The sequence below is a fragment of the Perna viridis genome, chromosome 1, assembly GCF_037379345.1.
Source record: "Perna viridis isolate PV_CMFRI_1.1 ecotype Kerala chromosome 1, ASM3737934v1, whole genome shotgun sequence".
Classification (NCBI taxonomy): domain Eukaryota; kingdom Metazoa; phylum Mollusca; class Bivalvia; order Mytilida; family Mytilidae; genus Perna; species Perna viridis.
Genome location: NC_142445.1, coordinates 22,868,013 through 22,893,475, shown reverse-complemented (window position 1 = coordinate 22,893,475; position 25,463 = coordinate 22,868,013). Strand labels below are relative to the sequence as shown.

The following is a 25,463-nucleotide window of genomic DNA, read 5'->3' as shown; positions in this document are numbered from 1 at the left end:
GCTCCAGTTTAAAACTGGTTTTGATTTGCTGTTAAGGATGAATAATTATGATTTTTAGTAGTCTTACTCTTATCGAGATGAAGATGTTAAACTTCCACACACACCCTATGGTAAATTTAGTACCAGTTTATCTTATGAAAGATTATATGTTATTTTCGTTCGTAATAACTTGTTCAATCAGAACAGAAATATTGATTCTTCAAAATTAAAAACATGTTTTGATATTTTAGTATTAGTATTGCAATGATGTAAATCTTCTAACAAAGTTCACAATTTGTTTTGGTTGCATTTTGCTTTACACAATTTCATTTTTGATATTTTCCAGGATGATGAAAATCCATTTGAAACAGGAAGATCAGAGAAAATTCCATTGACGTAAAGATACATGAGATAAAATTCCACTGATTGCCTTACACGTCTTTCTAAAGATGATTGGAAATCCAGATCATTCATTATAGCGTAGAAGAGAAGATTAATTATGATATACAGATGGTATAAATTGACATAGTGATCTGTCACTACTGTATACTACTGATTTTTCTTTAATTGCTCAAGTTCAAGATAATAGTATTCAAAATTTTGTTAATCAAATATCTTATTTTCAATTAATTATTTACAAAGACAATTTCAATAACTTACACAGAAAAAATTGCAACACATTTATTGTGTGTTTGTCCTTAACATATGAAAAACATATTTTTCATGTGTTATAGAAAACATGAAAAGCATATGTTGCTATTTTACCTTTGTACTACTGGAGTGGTTTACAAAATTATTTTTGACGCACTTTCATCTGACGGCATTTTGCACAGTGTTCCTTTAAATACCAGAGTTTATTTGAAGCCAAATAAGGTTTACTAAATAAATACATTTTGCTGAACTTACTTTTTATCCTGTGTATTTGTATATAGAGCAATTTAAGCATACAGTGCTTCATAGAAGATTATGGATCTGAAGTTTTTTGGCATTTTTTACCAAGTGATGTTGTTTTGAAATATCTGTTCTTCTAAATTGAATGTAGTCAACATTATCAGTTATTGCTATAGAAGTTGAAAGCTTATGTAATGGTGCTTGGTACTTATGTTATATTTAATGCTAATATGTACACACCTAAATGTGCCACACGTGAGAATCACATGGTTTACAACATATGATTATTATATGAATCAAGCATATGTTTCAGTTTATATATGATTATCGCATGATAATCATATGTTTTTCACAAACATATGACTATCATATGTTTTCAAGCCAAAATAAACATATTGGAATCATATGAATCGAGCACCATACATGTATAATTATCATAGGTGGCACATTCGGCTGTGTATGTCAGTAATGATTGATGTTTAATCAGAGTGCCATTTTTTCTGTTGTATTTAGCTATTTAAACTGTTTGTAGTTTTATTGTATAATAAGATAGTCATCATATTTCAGTGGACCATTTTAATGTTTTTTTCTTATGTTTTCCCTAGGCAAATCATGGGTTGAACACCAATAATTTCTGTTTCCTAAAATATCATATATCTAGTAAGTTAGATATTTTTATAAGAAACCTTTGAATTTAAAATCAGGTCAAATTTAAAAAAAGAAATTATTTGAAGAATGATAACACCAATTATAATAAAATAACCTACAACGTTTCATTAATTGACCTAGAAACAACCTTCATGTCCAAGTTTTAGGACAGATCAACTGCAGAGGATGTTAAGATCTTGTTTTTGTTGTTTTTTTGTTTTTTTCATGATACAGTGTTATGTATTTTGATTTTTTACCATGTTTATGTGGCTACCAATACATTGACAAAGGTTGCATTGTAATTTGTTATAAGAAGAAATGGAGGTGATATTTTCTGTTTTCAGTTTTCAACATTTTCTTATTTTTTCACTTTGTCATCTGCATCTATAAATTGTATGGTCTGTTTTTTAGTACGGCATGTAGTCTCATATATTCTTAGGGGTACTCTAAAGTTGTCTCATTTTAAAATAATGAAATCCGTTTTTCTGATTCTGTATACTTGTCTATTAAATTCCATTTAAACCACAATTTGTTTCCTTCTTAGTGGTAAAATATGCACCTGTTATTGAACATCATTATTTTATAGATGTTTATAATGCTGTTCCCAGTCACAGTGGATATTGCTAATTTCACTGAGAAGGTTTTATTTATTTTCTTAGTTTGATTTTTCTAATGGTAAAAATCCTTCATATGACTTACTGCAAAAATCGAGACAGAAAAATGGCTTTCAATTTTATTTAACATTTTTTTTTATATTTAAAAAATGCAAACATAACTTATTATTTTTTTTTAAATGAGTGTTCTGTTACAAGAGAGAAATCAGGTTTACTCTGGATGTTTAAGAAAATGGCAATCTTTTAAAAATGTGCTTATCAATGAATGATTTACATTTGTCAGCAACTTTGTTGTTTTTCTTTTGTTCTGATTGCCTTATAATTTCTATCTCAGGCTGATTCCATTTTACTAAGAAATATCAGCAATTTCCAATGACAACATGACATTAAGACCAGTGATGTCCCTGATAAACAGAATAACATCAGTTTTTAATGTCTTGACAGAACATTATATCTCGCTCTAACAGGGTCCCTGTGATATCTCCTGTCTCGACTTCAAAACTGCTGTTATCCTGTACCACTCTAGCTGTAATTATGCTTTCACTAAGTACATTGTACTATGTTCCAGTTTTACAAACATTGGTTTTAACTGTCAGTTAAGCTTCAGTTAATGGTACAGTTACTGAAAAATTTTAACTTAGTTAAACTGTCAGATATTTTTGCAACTGGGATACTTGAATGTTGACTGTATTATGTGTTGCTAATGACTTGAAATACAAGATGATTTTCTTATCTTTAATTTCAATGTTATTGATGGTAAACTTTTATAGTTGTGAGATACATTTATTTTTTCTTTGTTTTCATTTTCACCAATGGTTGTGGTGTTATCAGTTGTGCAATTATAAAATGCTACTTTTTTGTATCTTTTCCTACAGAAGGATAACTGTGTTCTAAATTTTTGTTAGATATTTTTCTTATAATGTTCTGAGATATGATTGGTTGTGATTTTTTTAGTTGAATGTTCAATATTTTATTTGATTTATACTATGACAATTTATTTTGCAAATTATCATATATATACATATATAATCAGAAATGTAGCATTAACTCAAAAGAGTGAGAACATATTTTCTTTTTTAAGGGTAATTTTAAACTATGTAAATTTATTTTTTTGTTTTGAAAGAAAACCACACTTCCTATATATGGGAATTTCTGGTTCATATATAATTTGTGCAATTTATTTCTCACTTGATTGAGTATTTATCAGTTTTGTAGATCTGAATACATTGTCAAAACAACATCTAACATACTTCCAATATATCATTTTAACATCAGGTTTGCTCATTATGAATTTTATTTTTGTTTTGCACAATTCTATCAGTTAAGATCTGACAATCTTTTTAAGTTGTTATTTATTGCTATGCTTCTTGAGAAAGCAGTTCAGGTGATAAACCCCCTGTTGCATTGTAAGACCTGATATTTGATATTTCCAGTCTATATGATCAACACCATCAACAATGTACAAATATGGTATTTATTATATTCTTTACTGTTTGATTTTCTGTTGAATTAATACAATCAAAGATGATGTTTTATTTTTTTTTATTTTATTTTTTTTAATTTTTTGCTGGAACAGTGTATATTGTTGTGTTTTTCTTCCAAATCTTGCCTATGTGTAACTTGCTTGTTAAAATTTTGTCTTAATTTGAAAAAAAAACAGAACAAATTGCTACGTTTTCTTTCCTCCACTGATTGATGAAAAAAAGACTCTTTATGATAATGTTCTTACTATACTTTATAGGACATAAAATAAGGTTTGAGTTTCAATTGAAATTATTATTTATATTACTTATATCTAAGTACAAAGTCAATTTTATCAATTGTCTAGAACTATTGTATTATTTGTTTTCGCTTGTTTAATTCTGTTTGCATAATTTGTTTTTTCGTGAAATGAAAAAAGACCAGACTTTTTCCAACATTGAAGTTACTGTCCATCTGTGACATATCTAAATAAAAGAAGACTGAAACAGAGACGTGAATTAGAGAATTATCTCTTGCTACCTTTAGTTGATAGCACTCCAGCTAAGAATCATGCAAATTGTGATTCATTATATTTTATGTGTGGGTTATAGTAAACAGAAATTAACCTGTTGCTTTTCATATAATCCTCAGTCTTTGGAGATGTGAAGTATATAGGGTGTATATTATACAATTCAAAATTAAGGGAGATTACTCCCGTAAATGACACTGAAATACCATAGAAATTTTTGGATTTTCAATGTGAATTATCTCCCACTAAGATCAGACAGATTGTAAAGAATAATTATTTATTTTATCATTATGATCATATAGACCCATAAAGCAACTTAATAACAACAAAAAACGTGTAGCCTTTTTTAAGGGTAAATCACATATATTACAGAATTTGCATGATTCTGCTACATAGTTATTCTTCATGTGTTTTTTTTCTCCGACATAGTCAGTATAGTTTCCTTTTTTACCCTTTGACCTTAAGGACCCTCTTCTATGGAAACGCAAGTCACCTGATCGCAATTCTTTTTCCAGAGTGGCCAAATACTGATAACTGTGGCATTCGAATAAAACTATCGAAAATTTAAATTGCATACCATGTGTTGTTTTCTTGAATGAAATGTAGAAGCTTAAACAACAAAATTTTACTGCGTCGGCTATATTTTTTTTTAAAAATAGTACTAGTTTTGGTCATACTAATGTTCTTATTTAAGTATGATTAAGAATTTAAACAGGTTAATTATATTTATTTCATTTTTTTTCTTAGTTTATTGGTGTTTTGTTCTTTTTAATTTCATTTGTATGTTCAAGCACTATGGAATAAATTTAAATTAGCAGTGTTAATTTTGTTTTGGTAAACAATTGAAGGCTTTAGGCTACACAAGTCTCAATTTTCATCTCACATTTTTTGCTGTATATCTTGCACTTATTATACTCATTATTATATACACAGCACTACTCATTACTATTCAGTGCAATAGGTTTAGAATCTCACAGGCCACATAACAAGCTGATATATTGATTATCTATGCACCACACAGGCACATAGCTAGAATATTGTTGTTTTTTTTGGAGGGGGGGGGTAAGAGTTCAGAATTTTTTTTTACATAATTTCCCAACTTACAACATGCTTCACCAATTTTATGCTAATTTATATTAATAGTTTCCTATGTTTTTGTGCATCCTGGCAGAAGGTATTTTTGTAACCACTAATCTAGTGGTAGATCCAGAGGGAGATGCAGGGGGTTGGCACCTCTCTTTTTTGATTGGATAATTTGTCATTTTCATGTGCAAAATTGACAAAAAATGGCAAATATTGTCCTAGCACACCCCTTTTTTGGACGAACCTCCAGCTGGCATCCCTCCTTTTCAAAGTGTCTGGTTTTCACCCCTGCCTACATGTATGCCATGCATAAAATAGGACATTAAGGCAAATCATTTAATGTCTGTTTATTGGGCATCAACTGAAAAATATTTTGAATTTTCCTCAAAGTCATTTGATTTCAGGTCATTGCAGTGATCCTCTATTTAGAAACATATTTGGATTTGGAATCCTTTAGAAATACTTGTTTTTTTTTGTTTTGTTTTGTTTTGTTTTTTTTTTGTAATCATGGAGGCATGGTAACAATAGACTCTAGTTTTGAATAGTAAAAACCTGAATTTGATTTTAAATTTTATCGGGAAGACATCAGTTGAAAGCAATTTTTGTGAAGAAACCCATCTTAAGCATTTTTCAATTCCCCTTTCTACCAAAAAAAAAAAATTCTTACTAAAAAAAGGACCATTATTCAAAATTTCATAGGAAAATTAAAATGGAAGGATTTTTTCCTCTAGCGTTAGAGTTGTTGGTATTATGTGCATTAATGAAAATCTACATATTAGCTTGACAAGGCCTTAAGTTATATGGCATTCCTTCACAAATTTTACATTCCTTTTTGTTAATTTTGATTTGCATTATATTCAGTCATTGTGTAATTAAAAGTTAGTATGGTACTGTGTGTGTCTTGTTACTGAGAAAACTGTAGATGTTTTAGAGTAAGTAGATGATTTCTGCACTGTTGTGATCCACAACATCACAAGAAAGTGATAGATTTCTATTGATAGAAAGTAGTGATACCTCAAAATATTGACTGGTTTCTGTTTTTTTTTTTACATGATATTACATTATGGCAATGTTGCTCTCGCCATTGGTAAAAAAAGTAATGTGGTCAATAGGTTGAGTTCTAAATGGACATGTATCAGAAGGTTCGATACCACAATAGTAAAATTGGAATTGATTTTGAGACAAAACGACTGACAGACTGACAGATACATTATTATACTTAGATACACTAAGCCCAGAGCCAGGGCTTGTTTTGTTGTAAATAAGAAATTAAATTGATGGAAAAAAGTCAATTATTCAAAAATCATATAATGCAAAATTAATTCTGCCTATAAAAATATCAAGTAATATCAAATTAGTACAAAAATAAAACTTTGGGAAAGGGGAAGGAGAAGTTAGAGAGATAAATATGAGAGAGAAAAAAAACAAATGACCTAAACAGGAAAGTGCTTTAATCTGAAAATAGTGTTTAGTATAGAACTAATTTAATATTTAAGGTAACACTTGATCTTCTATTGGTTTTAAACTGTTTTAATTTTACAAAAAAAACTTTTAAAAACAGAATTGGAACTTGAAGATCGATGACTTCTAAAGAGTTGCACTATTTTTGTCTGTCTCTGCCAATGCCTTTTACTCTGAAACTCTGTATTAATTACTTTTCTCTTCACCATTTTGAATGAGATTTGATTTCTTTAGGTTTTTTTTTTATTTACTGAATTTATATTTTTTTGTGTATATTTCGTACAAATGCAAGTTGCTGGGATATAATACACACTTAATTTTAAGAATTGAAACTGTTGAAAAAAGCATTATGTTACTTTAGGCATTGACCATTTTTATACTGATGGGGGGAAAGGAGGGGCAAGGATTATTTTGAAAATAAATAAAAATTATTCCAAATTTGAACAAAAAAATATTTTGATTCAATATTTCCCCCAGTTACAATTTAGATTTTCAAATAAAAAATGAACTCTGGCTGCTGCTGGAAAAAAATATTTTCGCGCTTGCTGGAAAAAAATTCCAACTCAACATAAAATCCCAGCCCATCCCCACCCTCATCGAAAAGAAAATAGTCAGTGCCTTATTTACTTTGTGATGTCGTCAAACTTCATCTCAATTTACCCGTACAACACTGGATTTGTCTTGTTGTTGAAAGAACCACCCCACTTAACCAGTATTCCACCGGAAGTCAGCTAACTCTATATGCCATTCTACCGATTTTTTTATGTTGGATTAATGGTTTAGCTTACGTAAGGCATTGGACATTGTGTAATTAGCATTGAAATATATGTATATTGGAAATGGAATCGATAGCTAGATACATACTTAAACAATCTTCGTTTACTTTATCCCTGATGAACAGTTAACATCATGGTCATCATGCACACTTACATTATTAGCGTACCTGGCCAAAGGCCAGTTGAGCTATTGCCATCACTTGGCGTCCGTCGTCGTTAACAATTATTAAAAAGTTCTCCTCTGAAACTACTTGACTAATTAGAACCAAACTTGGTATGAATGTTCCTTGGGGTATCCTGCATAGAGCTGATGTGGGGATTTTTGATTCGTCAAAAAACATGGCCGGCGTGACTAAAAATAGAACATAAGGGTCAGACAGTAATTTTTTACATACATCTCCTAGACCGTTAGGTTTAGCTGAATTCTGACATAGGGTAAAAGTGTTCAGCATGATGAGATCTATCGTTGGTCAAATTTTGGTCTTAATCCATTTAGCCATGTTGGAGTTATTGCCCTATTTCAACGATTTTTGCTATTTTTAATGTTATTTCTTTCAAAAATCTTCTCCTCTGACACTGCTTGACCAATTGAAACCAAACTTAGTATGAATGTTCCTTGGGATATACTGCATAGAACTGTCGTGGGGATTTATGATTCGTCGAAAAACATGGCCGCCGATACTAAAAATAGAACATAGGGGTCGGACAGTAGTTTTTCGTATATATCTCCAAAGTTGGTTAGGTTTAGCCAAATTCTGACCGGGATAAATGTGTTCAGCATGATGAGATCTATCTGCGGTCAAATTTTCTTTTTAATCTGTTCAGTCACGTTTGAGTTATTGCCCTTTTTCGCCGTTTTTTTTATTGCTATTTATGTTATTTCTTTCAAAAATCTTCTCCTCTGACACTACTGGACCAATTGGAACCAAACTTGGTATGAATGTTCCTTTGGGTATCCTGCATAGACCTGTAGTGGGGATTTTTGATTCGTCGATAAAACGTGGCCGCCGTTGCTAAAAATAGAACATAGAGGTCAGAAAGTAGTTTTTCACATATGTCTCCAAAACCGTTAGGTTTATCCAAATTCTTTCTATAGCTGAAATGATCAGTATTATTAGGACTACAAAAGTCTTCAGACTCCTTATAAGAGTTATTGCCCTTGAAAGGGGAAATTGACTTTTTTTAAAATAGTTTTCAGTCAATATCTTGAAAACTATGATTAAATTAAAAGAAACTTTCAATTGTTGAAAAGATCTTGTGATAGTCCTACCAGAGACTTCTTGAGTTAAAATTGTTGGACAACTTCTTGTTTAATTTATTTCCTTTGAAAAGCAAAATTCAACAAGGTGAGCGATTCAGGCTCCTGGGAGCCTCTTGTTATTTTTAGAATGTACGTAATATTACTCCCGTAAAACTATGACATTAAACTATCTTCACAGAAAAGATGAATGTAAGAAGTAATCTGGGTTAAGATTTGTTAGACAATGAATTCCTTGACAAAACTTGACTTGGTTTAGAGGACATTTAACTGGTTAGTCTAACTGTTAATATATATTTATACTCGGCGTCACATAAATAACATACTGTTAAAATTTGAATAAAAATATTTTCTACGACTTTATTGACACCAACCGTCGTTTAAATTGTCTTAAATGACTTGCTCATTCGTTTAGCCAAACAGCTTCTCAAAAACAAGTCGCTTATTAGCTTAAATCATGCGTAACAAATCCTTACGGGAAAATCCCATACTAATATCCGCCATGTTGGTTTTTACGGGACGATTTGTTTACAAACGAAGTGCGTAAGTTCCCGTCGAACTCCGGTGACAATCGTCTGCTTGATCAACTTCTCGGTATTATACGTTGTTCGCGTAAAATAAATCCGAGATATCCGAAATAACGCCGAATTGCATTCTGGGTTCTTCGGTTTTTGGACAAACCATTTAAACGTAAACAACATCTCCTAGCAACCCGATCACTGTAAACATGGCCGACTTTTTACAATGTAAATATTGCCACCTAGAATTAAAATCTGACCGGAATTTAACGATTCAATGTTTAGGGAGAAGCCGTTTGGCTAAACGAATGAGCAAGTCATTTAAGACAATTTAAACGACGGTAGGTGTCAATAAAGTCGTAGAAAATATTTTTATTCAAATTTTAACAGTATGTTATTTATGTGACGCCGACTATAGTCAGCTTTCAATTTTTTGATACCGAGATTTGACAAAAACATATAAAATAGTGGGATCTTTTCTTGTTAGCACATTTATTTGTGTCTATTTTCATGATTGTATTCTAGTGGCCTCTTCGTAACTAGGTGGACCTGCTAAAAGTTCTCTGTAACCAGGAGGTTTGTATCTTGTTCCCCCACTTCTTGACCCTCTAATCACTGTTGTAGAGGTAGACGTTGAAACATTGGTCTCCGGAACAAAAGTTGCAGCTGAAGAATAGAAATTTAGACTTTGAAAGTCGCGGTACTTTTAAGAAGTTACATTAAGTACCAATTCATATAAAATTCAGACACTGCCTATGGTATTGGTGATTCATGGTGCAGGGAAACCCACCGAACGAACGATGCCTTTTTCTTCCGTACATGCTTTATTTTACGTAATGATAAACTTATTAAGTCCTTTCTGTATTCTGCATATTTTTAGGTAATCATACAGACATAATAAAGAACGATATATTCTGGCCAATTTCATAAGTGCTAAAAGTAAGTCCCATTTGTAGCTCACCTGGCCGAAGGTCATGTGAGCTATTGCCATAACTTGGCGTCCGTCGTCAACAATTTTTCAAAACTCTTCTCCTCTGAAACTACTTGACCAATTGGAACCAAACTTGGTGTGAATGTTATTTGGGGTATCCTGCATTGAACTAATGTGGGGATTTTGGATCCGTCGAAATACATGGCCACCGTTACTAAAAATAGAACATAGGGATCAGACTAGTTTTTCGCATATATCTCCAAAACGGTTAGGTTTAGCCAAATTCTGACGGGGTGGGGGGAGTGTTCAGCATGATGAGATCTATATGCGGTCAAATTTTTATTTTAATTTATTAATCCATGTTGGAGTTATTGCCCTTTATCAACGTTTTTGATATTTTTTATGTTATTTATTTCAAAAATCTTCTCCTCTGACACTACTTGACCGATTGGAACCAAACTTGGTATGAATGTTCTTTGGGGTATCCTGTATAGAACTGATGTGGGGATATTTGATCCGTCGAAAAACATGGCCGCCGTTACTAAAAATAGAACATAGGGATCAGACAGTTGTTTTTCGCATATATCTCCAAAACCGTTAGGTTGACAGGGGATTTTTTTTTACAGTTTTCAGCCAATGTCTTGAAAACTATGATAGATTTAGACTTTCATTTACTGAAACGATCCTTATGATAAGTCCTATCAAAGTTTTCTTGAGTCAAAATTGTTGGACAACTTCTTGTTTAATTTATTGCCCTTGAAAGGCAAAATTTAACCAGGTGAGCGATTCAGGCTCCTGGGAGCTCCTTGTTCATTTTCCCCATAGAATCTATTCGAAATTACTTTTATAAAAAAAATGTGAAGCCATTTACAAACTTTTCGTCTTATGAAACAAAAATATCTAGTCTAAGAGAATAAACCATTATTCGGGTTTTAAGATCGAAGATACAAGTGATTAAATTAAAAGAAAAGGTGTTGGTCACAATTTTCTTATAAAAGCAAGTAATTGTTTGACATATTTCCTCTGTCGATTTTAACTTATTGTTATTTCAAAGTCATTCTTATAGATATGGAAGCTAAATCAACAAATAAACTTTTGTTCTCATCTCTCAATGAAACTTTCATCAAGGGCCTCACACTATTTTTAAAAGTAATTATTTCATATAGATTGTGTGGGAATACAAAAACGGGACTCACTTTTGGCACGGTAATATAGAATGCTACTAAAGATTTTGATATGATACAATCGAGAATGGGTGGATTTGGTTGTTGATTTAGACATTTTTCATCCTGAAGTAAGTAAAACATTTGCTATTGACTTATATATAATATCAAATTGGTTTTTTTTCTATTTTGTGATGTTTTTTTACAGTAAGCCAAGTCACTATTGCGAAAACTTACTTGTACACTTCTTACAACACCATGCCACCAGCATAAAAATGAGAACAAAAGAGGCAAATGTGAATACAGTCACATGCACTTGATCAAGTTCTAATTCACAGCAATGTTGTGAAGGTGCTTCCCCACAACACCCACGCTGACACTCGAAAATATGAGGAAACTCCAATACGTTCTCACATATCTCTGCTACCATCTTTGTTTACTGGATTCTGTCTGTAAACGTAACAAACGTTCCTACGAGTTATATGTCAACGTCGATCTTGCATTTAACGTAACAGAACGTCATTGTTCGAATTGCTAAGAGAACATCCCTTACAGAAAGTGTGCAACATGGATAACGCCAATGAAGATGTTCACGAATCTATTACACAAAACAACGATAGCAATGAAAAAGAAAGTGAAACTACGGCTTTAGTACAAAATGAAAGTAAAGAAAATGTTGACGATGCCGAAAAAACGGCTGGTAACGCAGAGGAAATAACAAAGAAGCAAGAAACATCTTGTCTTGGATCTTGTTCTAAAGGAACGTCCCGAAAACTAGGAAGTTGTTGCAGTTCGGTAAGTTAATCATCGACTGTTACATTTTAAAACTTTATGACGCGCTATACGGAGGTCTCTCAGTAAATAAGATGAGCTCAAATGAGCGGGATGATAATAGAAAGCCCACACAGCTGGAACTATAAGAGCTTTGTAAAATGTCGACTTGTTATTAAAAAAATTATTTTATGTCTGTGTTTAAGAGTAATCAAGAGAACCAAGGTTATAGCGGTAATCAAAAGAATGTAATCCAGGGACAAAGACCAGACATGGAAAACAGACATACACAACAAAGAACACATAGTAACTAAAATTATAATACAAAGTAACAAAAGCAAATGAGCAACTCGGACTCCACTTAAAACTGGGAGCATGGTAAGCGTCCTGCTTTTCTAGAAACACCTGCCGAGTTGCTCATAAAAAGTCAAGTCCGGGGTAGACAAACGAGGAATTGAAAACTATGACCCGTTAAATAAATCATTTTCACGGGGCAGATGGATACACCATAACGATCCACGAGTTCATGATGACGACCATAAGGTCTCACTAACCACTTCCGGGTCAAATGGCGACCCCCTATGTATTACCAAAACACACTGAACCTAGACATATGCATTGTAAGTGCATTATTTGTGTGTATTATGATTAAAAGTAGTCAAAATAAAGCTGAGAATGTGTACTTTAAAATCATATATGTAATTAACTACAAAAGTGTATGAATATTGTTTACATGTGTGAGTAATTTGCCTCCATGCTGTCAGTTAGCAGAACAGGTACAAATGTGGATTTTCAGTATTATTTATTCAAGTAAATTTTGTGAAGAATTTCTACTATGATCGTACCATTAGCATAATGATTTTGGAAGCCTTATTTTCCAAGCTTCGCAACGGTATGCAGCTTTAAGATGTCATTTGTCCTGGGAATTCACAGTGAGACTTTGAAAATTACTTTTTTAACATGTAAAGTAATGGAAACGTTAGAAGTGGTTAGTGAGACCTAAAACTTCTGTAGTGATGACTTCAATCTTGTAGCAACATAACTCTGTTCCAGAAGCCTATTTGTTAGAGTTCTAGCGCGATACAAAAAGTCTGCGAGCTCTGGCATAACGTATGAGTTGTGATATGAACACTCCATACGCAGGTGCTGAAAGGGATGTTGCCTTAAAATAGGTATTTTATGTCTGCCAAATCCTAAAATGTTTCATAAATGACTGGCTATGATTTTGTCGGCTCAGATGTGACCAATAATAAACAATATTCCGATCACAATGGTAGTTATTAAATAAAATGACGCCAACTAGTTTTACAGACAAAGGGAGCTAACTCACAATTGAAAAAAAATCAATTAAATATTTAATAAGCTCCCTCAAAAACAGCCATCCTATAAAAAAGGTGGCGTGCAAAAAAGGCATAATTAAAAGTACAAAATCATGATAACAAAGAACAGATTTCATTACTTGTACATGCTAAGAATAAGAGAGAGGGTGCAAAAACCCAGACTAATGTGGGGATGGTGGTGGGTAACATTTTTTTCAAGCAAAAATAATTAAGACTTGTTGATGTTGTGGAATTTTTTTGCGATTGATGCTAATTATGCACGTGATACGTGCAGAGCTATTTGATTGGCTAATCAACTTATTTGGTAACAAAAACTAATAATAGAACAATAGATTGCTCTAGAATTTAACAGCACTGCTGGAAACTTTAACACTTAAGTAAAAAGTTAATGAATGGCGACATGAATTAATTTTAGCCCCTAAATTATTTTTCGTAGACACCAATTTTTGCTCCGCTGGTTCATCTTTTTTTTTTTTGTTAATAAAACACGACTTTAAATAACTTTTCCCTCAAAAGTCCGGTAACATAATTTTTCTACATTAAAATTTGAATACCGAGGGGTAAATACACTCTGTTATCACTTTCACATGTACTGACTTTCCATATAGGCATTTTTTTTCGTTTCTTATACCGACCATAGAGTTTTCTTCGATTGTCGTTTACTAAAATTTCCAAATGTTAAATAGGTATCCTACTATGCTAAGTCCTATACACTATTAAATGCACCTGTTGCCCATGCAATGGTCGGTAGTTATCGAAAATTGAACAAAATGACGAAGTTCGTGATTTGAGTCGTGTTACATTTGTACCACTGTAGTGACATTGACACAATCCTTAGTTCGAAATTCCTCTGACCCTGCAACCCTCCTCTTTTTTATTTGGATATTGATATGTCGGCCCAAACTACACAATCCCGTGTCAAAAGCTTATCTTCACTTCTTTTTAAATTGTAAGTTAAGCCTTTGAATTTTTCTTTTTATTCAGAAACTGGACATCTTTTTAATATTAAGACAGTTCTCTGAAATATGAAAAGAGATTATCTGTGCTATCTTTTCTAAAAGTTAAGTAAAGATTAGCATACTACGTGGTGTACCTTGTAATTCGGTGATAGGGGAATCAGCGAAAGTGTCCTGGATTACCGTTTGCTCCCCCGTGCTATTTGCGAAACAGGATTACTATGGGATTCGGTATGGAACACAAAATGAGACCCACAGATAAAGATATCCTATAGATAACAGGGTTTGATTAATTTCGAGTGCCATAATTCGGCTACCCTGTCGTCCTACGTTTAAAGTTGGCTGATTACTGCTACACGACGTTTTGCAGCGCTAGATTTGATTAAAAAAGTTTGGGATCAGTTTGGTTCAGGTTAAGATCCCCATTATTGAAAAACAATTGTGAGAAATTGACCAAATTTTCATCTTTAACATGCAGGTTAAAGCGTAAGGTATAACATAGATGCACATTGATGGTTATTAGGTGAAATAACTTAAATCATGTTTAACTAGAAGGATGATCTTGAGCATAACTTTGTTTTGTTTGATCATCTACGTAAACTGGCAGTACAAGCTAACGCAAAGAAACCTTGCTTAATGAAAGTGCATATTCAGACGTAAATAACAAACTTATCTGTCTAGTTATAATAAACTGTATATGTATTATCTTTTTTATTCAGTTGAAATCACGATTTTCTTCATTATGCTGTGGATTTTTGGAAAAGAAGGAAACCGGAGCTAACAATGCCAGCAATGAGGATGATAACGCATCAATGACCTCGAGAGAGGTTAACGGTAGGTGATCCTAGCTACTTTGGGAAACTAGTAGTATTTAAGAGGGTGTCCATATAAAAACCAGACAGTGGATGGCGCATGACAACACTCTTCTCGTTGACGTAATCCCAAACATTTACAGTGGGGAAACGCTCTCGGACCCACGTGTTGTCTGGGAGTAGACCAGAGCGTCAACAGAGCAGCCCAGCCGCTAGTGGGACATACTCTGAGTTCTTCGGTCGGGTATCCCGAAGGCTGGGCTCCGCTACCTCCAACTACTAACGGACATTTACTAACAGAATCCTCGTGAGGGGCGGTCGTGCGAGATCCGTAAGGATAGTCAAGACCGTAAAAACCCCCAATCATCATCACTGCAAGGTAAAAATACAATTTAAATAAATAGCAAAATTATTTAAAGCCTACCAAACTGGGCCGTCCGTGCGAGACCCGACAGGGTCGTCAAGGACGTTAAAAACCCCCTTAGTTAGCCCCATGTTAAATTTTGTTTTCCAAAAAAAAATCATCTATTTCATATCGCAAATGCATCCTTTCTCAAAGCTGAATTTTGGTTTCTGATTAAATGCAACAGTTATAGAGAAATAAATTACACAGAAAGCATTGAAATTTTATTGAAAAAGGGAGATAACTCTTCCATTTTGTGCAAAATTTGGTTGCTATCATAGGGAATTGTAAAATCATTTTCTGAGCCATCCATTGTTGATTAAACAAAATCCTAATTATACGACATATATATGATTTAAAAATCCGTGGAATAGAAATTACCATGTGCCATCTACATCACAGGAACTGCCTGGTTTCTGAATGGACAGTCTCTTAAAGAGTTGTCTTATATTGTCTATTGTGATGAAGTCTTTGTAATCTGAAACTTCTGTGGAGCCTCCTGTTTGTATAAGATAACTCTGTACTACTTGCTTTGTATTGTTGTTTATTGTTTTTATTCGTATACTTTGAGATTTTGGTTTTAAATGTTCTTGTTTTTGTTGCTTATTTCTTTCTTTAAACGAAATGTTTTACTCGACATTTGTTTTTCAATATCGCAGACGCATTTATTAAAAAAAAAATTTTATCAAACGTTTTAGATTTCATAGAAGATGAACTGAAGAAGTTATCAACCGATTCCATTCCGGTAGAAAAGAACTAAGATCAGCATAATGTGCTTCATTGTATATTTGCATTTCCAAATGCATTCGGTGAATAAAAGAGGAAAGTTGAATGCCTATATATCTTTTGCGTTATTCTTTCCTTTTGATATTCAGGTAAAACTTCCCTAGTAAAGAAGGTAAAGCGTTTTATCCAAGTTCCTCTGTTACGTTGATCTTGACCTATGACCTTAGAACTACCTTACTATAAATAGTATGTACAAGGTTTGGTCTAACTGCTTGTACTTGTACATTATTATTCAGTTTTTAAATACACTGATAAAAGCAGATGCCGTTTGTCTGTAAAATAGTTAAATATAGAATGTAAACATTCACGACTCGAAACAAACCAATTTTACCCACTATCTGAAAATATTACCAATCACATGAAATCCGTAAATAGAAGCGAATGATATCATATGATGTTAATCTAACAAATCGGAAGAAATCTTATTTGCACAAGATTCGCCAACCGATAATATTTTGTTTATATTCTAATACTGATAATTTTACTGAGATTGACAGTGACCGCGCATTTTTGTGGAGTATCTGGTACATTAAAATCAGAATCTAATGCAACATTTAGAGCATGTATTCAACAACACAAATTAATAAATTTGAAACTGTACCCTGTAGTAACTAACAAATAAACATGACGGCAAATTTTGCCAAGAATTTCAAAAGAACACCTGAGTATTTCATGTCATCATAATGTCTAAAATGGATTACGCTTCCTTTTTGGCACTTCCGTTTGTCATTCTTGTTTTGTTTGATTCTTCAAAGTTCCAGTCAACAGGAACGATCATCTGCTGCGTCTTTTTATATGTCCAGTACGGTGTCATGACAAAGGTCACCAGGGTCAGTTGAACGTAGAGCATTATAAACAAAGGAAGCGGCATGTTTTCCCAGATTATATTCCAATGCTTGAAAGTAATATACCAGAGGAAACATTCAACAACAGATCGCAAATGGAATGTGTGGACTAATAGGAATTGATTTGCTCGCCATAAAAATGAATCTGCTTTTCCCGCCTTAAGCAATGTCCAGCAGATAGCCGAAAAGGGAGTACTCATTTCAAGAATTAGTCCTTTCGTCCCGAAACAATGACCACTTTCTACTATCATTAAAACGCTGTACCCAACCAGGGAAAGCCAGTGATGTAAATTTAACAGGAAACTGAATTTCTTATAAATAATGTCTGAAATAATAATGGCTGAACACTCGAAAATGAAGAAACCAACTGTAATTGTCAATGCAAAGTAACTTGTTGGTGTTGTTGCAAATACGACATCTTTTTCAAGATCTTCGTCAACGAATATTGCCCAAATCCCGATAATTGTGCAAAATATCCCATATGCTGCTCTGACGACGGCTAAATTCCAGAAAACCTTTTCCTTTTTCGTGAGGTTGTTGTATGTTTTAGTGTTTACTCCAAACAAATGCGACAAGATATAAAGGCCAGAGAAGAAGGAAAACGATGCCCAGATCAGAATGAGTTTGGTGGATGTTTGTGTGTAGTCAATCTCCACCAAAACAGGATGTATGTATTCTACAAGACCCATGCTCGAGTGTCATCCTAAAATATATAAAGAGAATTTTTAATACACACATTTTTAAATTACAGCTGAATTACTTTAGCCCAGTAGCATGTTTACTGTAAAGATGCATACCAAACATTTAAAGGTTAAAGAACAAAATACCAAGCTAGTCTACTTATCTTTTATCCATAGAACTGATTTAGATTATCAAAATGTAACTTAGAACTACGTTACTATTCAAGTTAGTGGTTAGTTTTGCAATGAATAAATAAAACCGTACCGTCCATTCAGAAATTATTTGGAAAAAATGCAACTGATTTAAATTCGCAGTCTTAAAACTAGCTTAGGGACGTTTTGAACATTATGGATGTGATATATCTCTCAAAATCGTAAAAATCAGAATTGTAATTCGGTAAAAAAAATCGTAATCATAAACGCATACAATAATTTCTGAATTAACAGTAGTTTGTATTGCGAGATTGCATTGAACAGGAATAAAAATGGTGAATATGTCAGAGACAACAACCCCACAACGATGAAAGATTTCAGCCCAAAGGCCACCCATGGTAAAAAATGCGGTGGGGTAAAGGTACATTGGCGTGACCACATCCCTTCCCTCTTAAGATCTGGCCACTGTAAAAAAAAAAAAAACATAATGCAATTTAACACGCCTAAAAAATCTGTTAAAAAAAGACTGAGTCACTTGTTAAAACAGAAATAAAGAAACTTATTATACGTTACACAAATGAACAAACAACCGTTTCAATCAGACGTACCTTCATTACACTACCTGATATTAAAATCGAGAAATAAACTAGAAAATAACGTTTTAGATGAAAGTGATGTCGAAGATGTACTTTCTGTTTTGAATATTAACAAAGACTCTGCACCAGAATCCATAAATCCTCGACTTCTATTAGTGGCATCGTCTATCTTAAAATAACCCTTTTGAAAACTATGTAATATGTCCTTATCTTCGTCTTACTTCCAGAATTAATGGAAGGTTGCGAACATAACACCAGTGTTTAAGAATGGTTCTCCGGGCGAAGTGAAAAAAAAAACATTAACCTACCTCCCTCATTACTTAGCGTTATTTCAATATGGATGGAGCGGTGTGTACATAAACATGTGCCTAAACTGTAATACGAAATGAAATAATAACACACATCCAGTCGGGGTTTACCAGGAGCGAGTCTGTCATTAACCAGTTAATATGTAAGTCCGACGATATCGGGAAAGCTCTAGATAACGGGAACGACATAAGGGTTGCTTTTTGTGACATAAGCAAGGCATTCGACCGCGTATGGCATGGAGGTCTCTTTTCTAAACTCCAAAACTACAGTATTTGTGAGATCTGCTACGCTGGTTAAAAATATCTTTGTTTTAGGGTACAAAGGGTGGTTCTCAGTGGTGGAAGTTCTGACTGGAAATCCGTTGAAGCTGGTGTTCCCCAGGGCTCCATGATAGGCCACGCTTTTTTTTTGCTATTTATTAATGATAATGTAGAAGATGTTATTGCCTGTGTTGAAATGTTTACAAATGACACGAACAAAAAAGTAGACAATCAATCGCTACTGAAATACTAAATAAAGATCTTGAAAAGATTCAATTGGTCAAATCAGTGGTTAGTTAAATTTAACCCGCAAAAGACGGAAACGATAATCATATCCCGTAAAACCGTTTTAGCAAGCACATCCGCCTACTTCTATGAATTGCCATACCATTCAAGAGGTTGTTCTCATTAACACATGGGCATTTATTTTTCAAGTTATGGTCCTTGGCATGACCACATTGAATATATTTTTAAGAAACCTTTCACAAGAGTAAATTTCTTGCGTAAGATGCGCTTTGTCCTGGACAGGTATTTTATCAGACCTTTCTTTGAGTAATGGTGACGACATTTGGTAAAACCACACCCAATATTTGGTCAACAAGTGAAAGAGTGTTCAGGTAGAAGCTACGCGCATTATCACGCCGGAAGTAATAAAATTAACGTCATCAGGAAAACAAATTATCAAGACACGTGTTTGGGGGCACTTCCGGCTAGAAGGGGCACACATCGACTAATTTTATTTTATAGGTTTATAAATAAGGAACCCCCAAGTTATTTATGTGACCTTGTTCCCAGTTTAGTTGGTGATCGACACGGTCATTATACTCGACAAGTTCATTAAGTTGTTAATCTTCATATACGCACACAAATTTGTACTCGGAATATTTTCGGCCTTCGACTGTCCGCCAGTCGTGGAATAGTTTGCCACTGGATACACGAATGTCTGGTTCATTAAGTATATTCAACAGTAAACAAGAGATGCATAAAGATTCTTGTCCAAAATATTATTATACAGGGACAAGATGAGGACGGGCTTCGCACGAACAGCAGCTAACGATCATATGTTCCATCGAAATCCTGTAGACTCCCAGAACTGTTCATGTGGTCATGTCGAATATACCTATCATTTTCTTTTTCGGTGTCATTAGTACGACCAGGTTTGTACTTTAACTTTAGATACACTTATTTATCTCCTCGATTTAATTTTGTAATTGTATGGGTCAGATATTCTATTATTAGATGAAAATATGCGTGACTGTATTCAAACTTGTCCAAAAATACATTGTTCAGAGCAAACGCTTCTGTTGAACAGCATTTCAATACTACATTCAATCTTTCCAACATGATTATACTTTCTTGTATTTAATTTATTTTCATTTTCAATATCTATATTGTATTTACATATGTCCTTATCGTATGTAATATCAACCGTTGAGAACCACGGTGCACAATAAGTCATACAATAAGGACATAAACCGTGTCTTGACGAGAACTGCTCTTAAATATAGTGTGTTAGTTTCTGTGTAAAGACCCCATGAGCGACTCAATGTTGGTACAAAAAATGTTATCTTTAACGAAATTATTTCCTTACTAATTTGCATATTTATCGGTTTAGACAACTTATTGAGTGAGTGCTTTGCGAAAAATACTACCAGAAAATATAGGATGGGAGATACCCTAAGTATTAACCGTCTACAAGTACATCTGTATTTGAAAATGAGTTCCTTGTATCGGTTGCTAATAGTCCTTAGAGTGCTAACTGGGTAAATTTCTATTATGGACTGTATAAAATTGTGTAAAAAATCGTCAGTATTTAGGCTAAATTATCCAGAATTGAACTTCTGTGACCCACGTTTTAAAATTAAAATTCTTATGCAAAAACTATATGACAAGGCTTTTCATTGGCTCGACTCAAGCGTTTTACCTCTCGATATATATAGATTCACAAATTATGGGCGTACGAATATTACGGTCAAGATACATTGCATAATTAAATACTAATACTGGCTTCTTATTGACAACAAATTTAATGACGATATTGAAGAGTATTTATCGTTATTAAATGAATTTTTCACTAACCAATTCCCTATGAACCGAGATGACAAAAATCTAAGGGGAATTCCAAATTTCGATATCTTTGAACGAAATATAATTTTTTTTCGGTAGGATTTTGTATAGCGGTCAATATGGGCCAACGATGACCCTAATTGAATAAATGAATGATAAGATTTAACGCTTCTTAACTAATTTTGGAATAATTTCATTAAAATAGATATACCGTCGCAAATGTCCGTTTACCTGGGTCCTCAACGCGACGCCAAGGTAGTCAGTTTGCAACAATAAAACTACAGATGAACGTCCACAAAGCTTCGAATACAAACAGTTATCTCTTAATTCTGAAGTTTGTTCACCCAACATCATCACTGAGAAAATATGAAAATGTACGAACAAAAAATAGTAGGTAAGATCTACCTTTAAGTTAACTGAATTCCTACAAATTCACACGGGACATTGTATTATGACCACTTTACTAAAGAGACGTGTGCTAATTTCATTCGGCATTTGTTTATTTTTACTTTTCTCAGACGAATTTTATCTTGACAAAAGTCCATGGGCTGAGAGGGTCCACCGTGCCCCCATCCCCACTCATCAACTTCATGAGGATTTTCAAGTACCTTCATACCTCCCATTTCAGAATCAATATTTCACCTAAATGGACTGGAAATACATGTAGTTCAACGATTTAATACTTGGGCGCATTTTAAAGCTAATGCACACTATAGAGATACTGTTTATATGAAAGTTTGTTTGAACTACAATATTTAAAAATAATGGCCAAAAAAACGGGTGAAATAGAAGATCTGAAATTTTGAAAATTCCCCTTTATACAATTATATAATTGTTTTAACCTCACGACGTAAAACCAAGCACCTAAATTGAGCAGGTATGTTGAATACACCAGTTTATTATATAGATAACAGTGTTTTATCGAATGTTCCCAAGAAAATAAATTTCAATAATTCACACTGTGAAATAAATTCAGTAATTTCACTCTCGGACTTTCTCCCGCCTAAACTTTGAAATTAATCCGCTGTTCACAAAATTTATGATGAAAAAAGCAACCAATAATGGAGGAAATCTATATAATAAATAGGATAATCAATTGGTTATCGTGAATAACCAAAATATGATCACTCATGCCAAGAACGCAGTAAGATTTAACTTGTGCGCGGAACAAGTTCCGCCCACTCGTTAAATCTATGCGTTCTTCGGCACTCGTGATCATATTTGATTATTCACTCCTTCCAATTAATTATCCTATAAATATTTATAATTTCTTTATAAAAAGAAAATTATAGGTAGATTCGGCATGACCACATGAACAGTTTGAAGAGTCGGAGCAGATGCTCGTTAAGGGAGCCTTGCAAGCATAATCTGTCCTTGTCTTGTCCCTGTATAATGATATTTTGGACAAGATTTTTATGCGTTTCTTGTTTACTTTTTCAGATATTGATATGACAGGTTATCAGTGTAAAAAGGAGGAAGGTTGTAGGGTCAGAAGAAATTCGAAAGTGTAGGATTGAGTACTAGATGTGTTCTAGTGACCGCCATGATAAAAACAATGTGATATGCACAAAACCTTTTATCCTACCTAAACAAACCCTCTAGTAAATATTTTAAAAAAAAGACCATTTCTTGTTTATCGAGAAACGGACGGAAATCACTCAACAAATGTCTCCCGCTCTAAGTTAACTGATAAAACTGACAAATATGATAAAACTTGGCTTAAAGACTTATTGACAAATGACATAATGTGGACTTACTGTTTCGTTATACTAAGATCTGTTGTGGCTTAACTGACCAAACGATGTCTATGTATACAGAGTACATCATGTGATGAGACAATACCTTTGACCTAACAACAATCCTTCATTTTAGAATATCCTACATGTACATGTTTGTACTCACTTGATAACAAATATGTGATTAGCTGACCCCTTTATGTATCTATCCAGTATTTGTATATGGCGTACGGACAGATTCAATAGGAGTCATGATAGTTCAGCAACACTTTTTTAATCGATTTATGGACATGCATAACCATTAACCTGCGTTCAAAGATATATGATTGAAATATCCTTGTGTAGTGTACGTTATGTAAAATTAACCTGTATATAAAGACCACCTGTTTTATGTGTCCCAAGATTTTGCTTTCCATTGGAAGGTCACTTAAGACAGCTTTCACTATATGTTATCGTTCTGGTTTTCGAACAAGACTGATCAGAGTTTTATCTTAATTTTTCCCCCAATCTTTTCAATTTGAGATCGATACGTGAAACCTTCAATATTACCATCTTGAACGTATACAAAAGTTACTTACAGTCGCCGAGTTTGCTAATGTGTGCTATTAAGTAAAAGTCTTCATAAGAATCATTCAAAATGGGGAAAAATCTGAAACATGTATGACAAAAACCCACCAATCTGATAATATACTATCACTCAATTAAGTCTACTTTCTCTATTTGAAATTACAACTTCTCTATTTCAGCGTCATTGGATATATTTAGAATGCTTTCATTAAATTGTTAGCATATTGCGATGGTCTGACAGCGTTACCTGCCTCTGAAATGATCATTTCAAAGGAACTATAACAATTTTTACCTAAATTATATGGAAAATTTTGTCTGTTCTTCGATACTGTTTGTACAAGATTAGTAGTTAAGTGTTGGGTTATTTCATGTTTCACTCACTGCCTGCTTCTTACAGAGACTGATACTTGCGCATTTTAACGAGATTTCATACGCAAACTCGCACGAATAAACATTTATGAACCATACTACGGTTTGAATATTTCAATGATAAACTAAAATCGATGCTGTAACACAGCAACACCTAGTAAAATTTAACATACCGTGCGGCAAAATCAAGAGAGAACAAATCAACTTAGATCCGTCAGTTTCCTCAAAAGTCAAATCTCAAAACACGCATAAAAACTAACACCTTTTAAACTGTCAGCCAAAATAATCTAATCTTTTTTTTTCAAAATAATACCATCTACTGATAAAATTCCATTGTTATGATATGTTTAATCTACAAATATTTGAATGTTATGGTTGTCACTACCATATACATGTAGATTTAACCTTGATACTGATTAAAATCGTTTGAAAGAGCAACCAAGGGAACCAGGCGTACACAACAAAGAACATAAAGTAACTAAAATCATACATACAAAGTAACACAAGCAAAAAACTCAATAGTACAATTTATTTGTTATTTTGTTTTGTTGTGTTTTTGTTTGGAACACAGATGTCCTTTTAAAATGATTGTAATTCTAAATACTATAATCGACCATAAATAAGTTTGTAATAATTCCTATAGAGCACACTATTGGTTTCAAATTAACTATATAATACTTACCACAATGTCCACAAAGCCAATGCTCACTATCGAGTAAACAGCCGGTTACTGGTTACCGGAAGTAAGGAAAAACATGTTTTGAAATTGGTTGCATGACATTATATACATAATTGTGCAATATTTCAGTTTTAGGTATCACTGAAATAATGCCTCAGGATATTACAAATTGTTGTATTGAAGAATGCATTGAAGTTGTTCCTCTACATCGACATCAACACGTATAATTGTGTATTTTATCTTACTTTAAACTTGTCGCATCAATCGTTTTATGGCATTGGAAATCATAAACCCTTGCAAATGTAAATATCAGTCAGGAATTCGTATGAGATCGGGGTGTATTGGCCTTAATGGTTGTTAAACCCGGAGTAAAGAACGTTTGTATTGCTTTTATCTACAGGCATATACACTATTCTTCATCTGGCACTAAATTTAAAATACCAGTTCTACAAATATTACAAGTTTTCTGTATGCTGTGCACGTGTTTATAGGAGTAATTTTATCAGCATCAATAGAAACAAATACGTAGGAAAGAAGTACTCAACCTAAAAAAAATCGAATTAGAAAGTCCAATCTAGCACCGATAGAAATATTTCTTCCATTCTCAGCTATTTTTATTCTCGACGTTTCTACACGATTGATTGTTGGGATTTATTGTCCGAGCAACAATATTTCAGATATATTCAGACGATGAACATGAGATGGATGATAAAATGAACATGAAATGATGATGAAATGAAAATAAAAAGGGATGGGACACAAGGACAATAGGGTCGATAAATTTTGATTGCCACTAGAAAAAGGGAGAGGATGGGTAAGGTC

At 33.3% G+C, this 25,463-nt stretch overlaps 4 protein-coding genes across 5 annotated transcripts in view; 2 read left to right on the top strand and 2 right to left on the bottom strand.

Moving 5' to 3' along the window:
• Window positions 1-6,095, top strand: part of LOC148627827 (endosome/lysosome-associated apoptosis and autophagy regulator family member 2-like) — a 38,263-nt gene extending 32,168 nt beyond the window's left edge. Inside the window, exon 22 of the mRNA XM_088579706.1 lies at window positions 326-6,095. Coding sequence (XP_088435832.1) covers window positions 326-379 — 54 coding nt within the window. The 3' untranslated portion in view covers window positions 380-6,095. The remainder of the gene's footprint in view (window positions 1-325) is intronic.
• A 3,588-nt stretch (window positions 6,096-9,683) lies between these two features.
• Window positions 9,684-11,742, bottom strand: LOC148627826 (uncharacterized). Its single transcript, XM_088579808.1, has 2 exons — window positions 11,550-11,742; window positions 9,684-9,884 (listed from the first exon to the last, which is right to left on the bottom strand). The coding sequence occupies exons 1-2, from the start codon at window positions 11,740-11,742 to the stop codon at window positions 9,727-9,729; spliced, it is 351 nt and encodes a 116-aa protein (XP_088435934.1). The 3' UTR covers window positions 9,684-9,726.
• A 137-nt stretch (window positions 11,743-11,879) lies between these two features.
• LOC148627825 (uncharacterized) lies at window positions 11,880-16,436 on the top strand. The gene is made up of 3 exons (XM_088579801.1): window positions 11,880-12,107; window positions 15,099-15,213; window positions 16,293-16,436. Exons 1-3 carry the CDS (start codon window positions 11,880-11,882, stop codon window positions 16,352-16,354), a joined length of 405 nt encoding a protein of 134 aa, XP_088435927.1. The 3' UTR covers window positions 16,355-16,436.
• A 492-nt stretch (window positions 16,437-16,928) lies between these two features.
• LOC148627824 (protein CLN8-like) lies at window positions 16,929-24,290 on the bottom strand. Of its 2 annotated transcripts, none has more exons than XM_088579766.1 (2): window positions 24,136-24,290; window positions 16,929-17,928 (listed from the first exon to the last, which is right to left on the bottom strand). In XM_088579766.1, exon 2 carries the CDS (start codon window positions 17,912-17,914, stop codon window positions 17,078-17,080), a length of 837 nt encoding a protein of 278 aa, XP_088435892.1. In that variant the 5' UTR covers window positions 17,915-17,928; window positions 24,136-24,290; the 3' UTR covers window positions 16,929-17,077. The 2 variants fall into 2 exon arrangements, with proteins under 2 accessions (XP_088435892.1, XP_088435882.1); XM_088579756.1 differs by lacking the exon at window positions 24,136-24,290 and adding an exon at window positions 23,048-23,205.
• Window positions 24,291-25,463: the final 1,173 nt, after the last annotated feature.

Excerpts from the sequence above, each read along its gene's own strand:
- LOC148627825 (XM_088579801.1), top strand. The coding sequence starts at position 11,880 with ATGGATAACGCCAATGAAGATGTTCACGAATCTATTACACAAAACAAC. Across the intron at positions 12,108-15,098 it reads TAGGAAGTTGTTGCAGTTCG|TTGAAATCACGATTTTCTTC; the intron begins GTAAGTTAATCA and ends TTTTTTATTCAG. Across the intron at positions 15,214-16,292 it reads GACCTCGAGAGAGGTTAACG|ATTTCATAGAAGATGAACTG; the intron begins GTAGGTGATCCT and ends CAAACGTTTTAG.
- LOC148627826 (XM_088579808.1), bottom strand. The coding sequence starts at position 11,742 with ATGGTAGCAGAGATATGTGAGAACGTATTGGAGTTTCCTCATATTTTC. Across the intron at positions 9,885-11,549 it reads GTGTTGTAAGAAGTGTACAA|CTGCAACTTTTGTTCCGGAG; the intron begins GTAAGTTTTCGC and ends TCTATTCTTCAG.
- LOC148627824 (XM_088579766.1), bottom strand. The coding sequence starts at position 17,914 with ATGGGTCTTGTAGAATACATACATCCTGTTTTGGTGGAGATTGACTAC.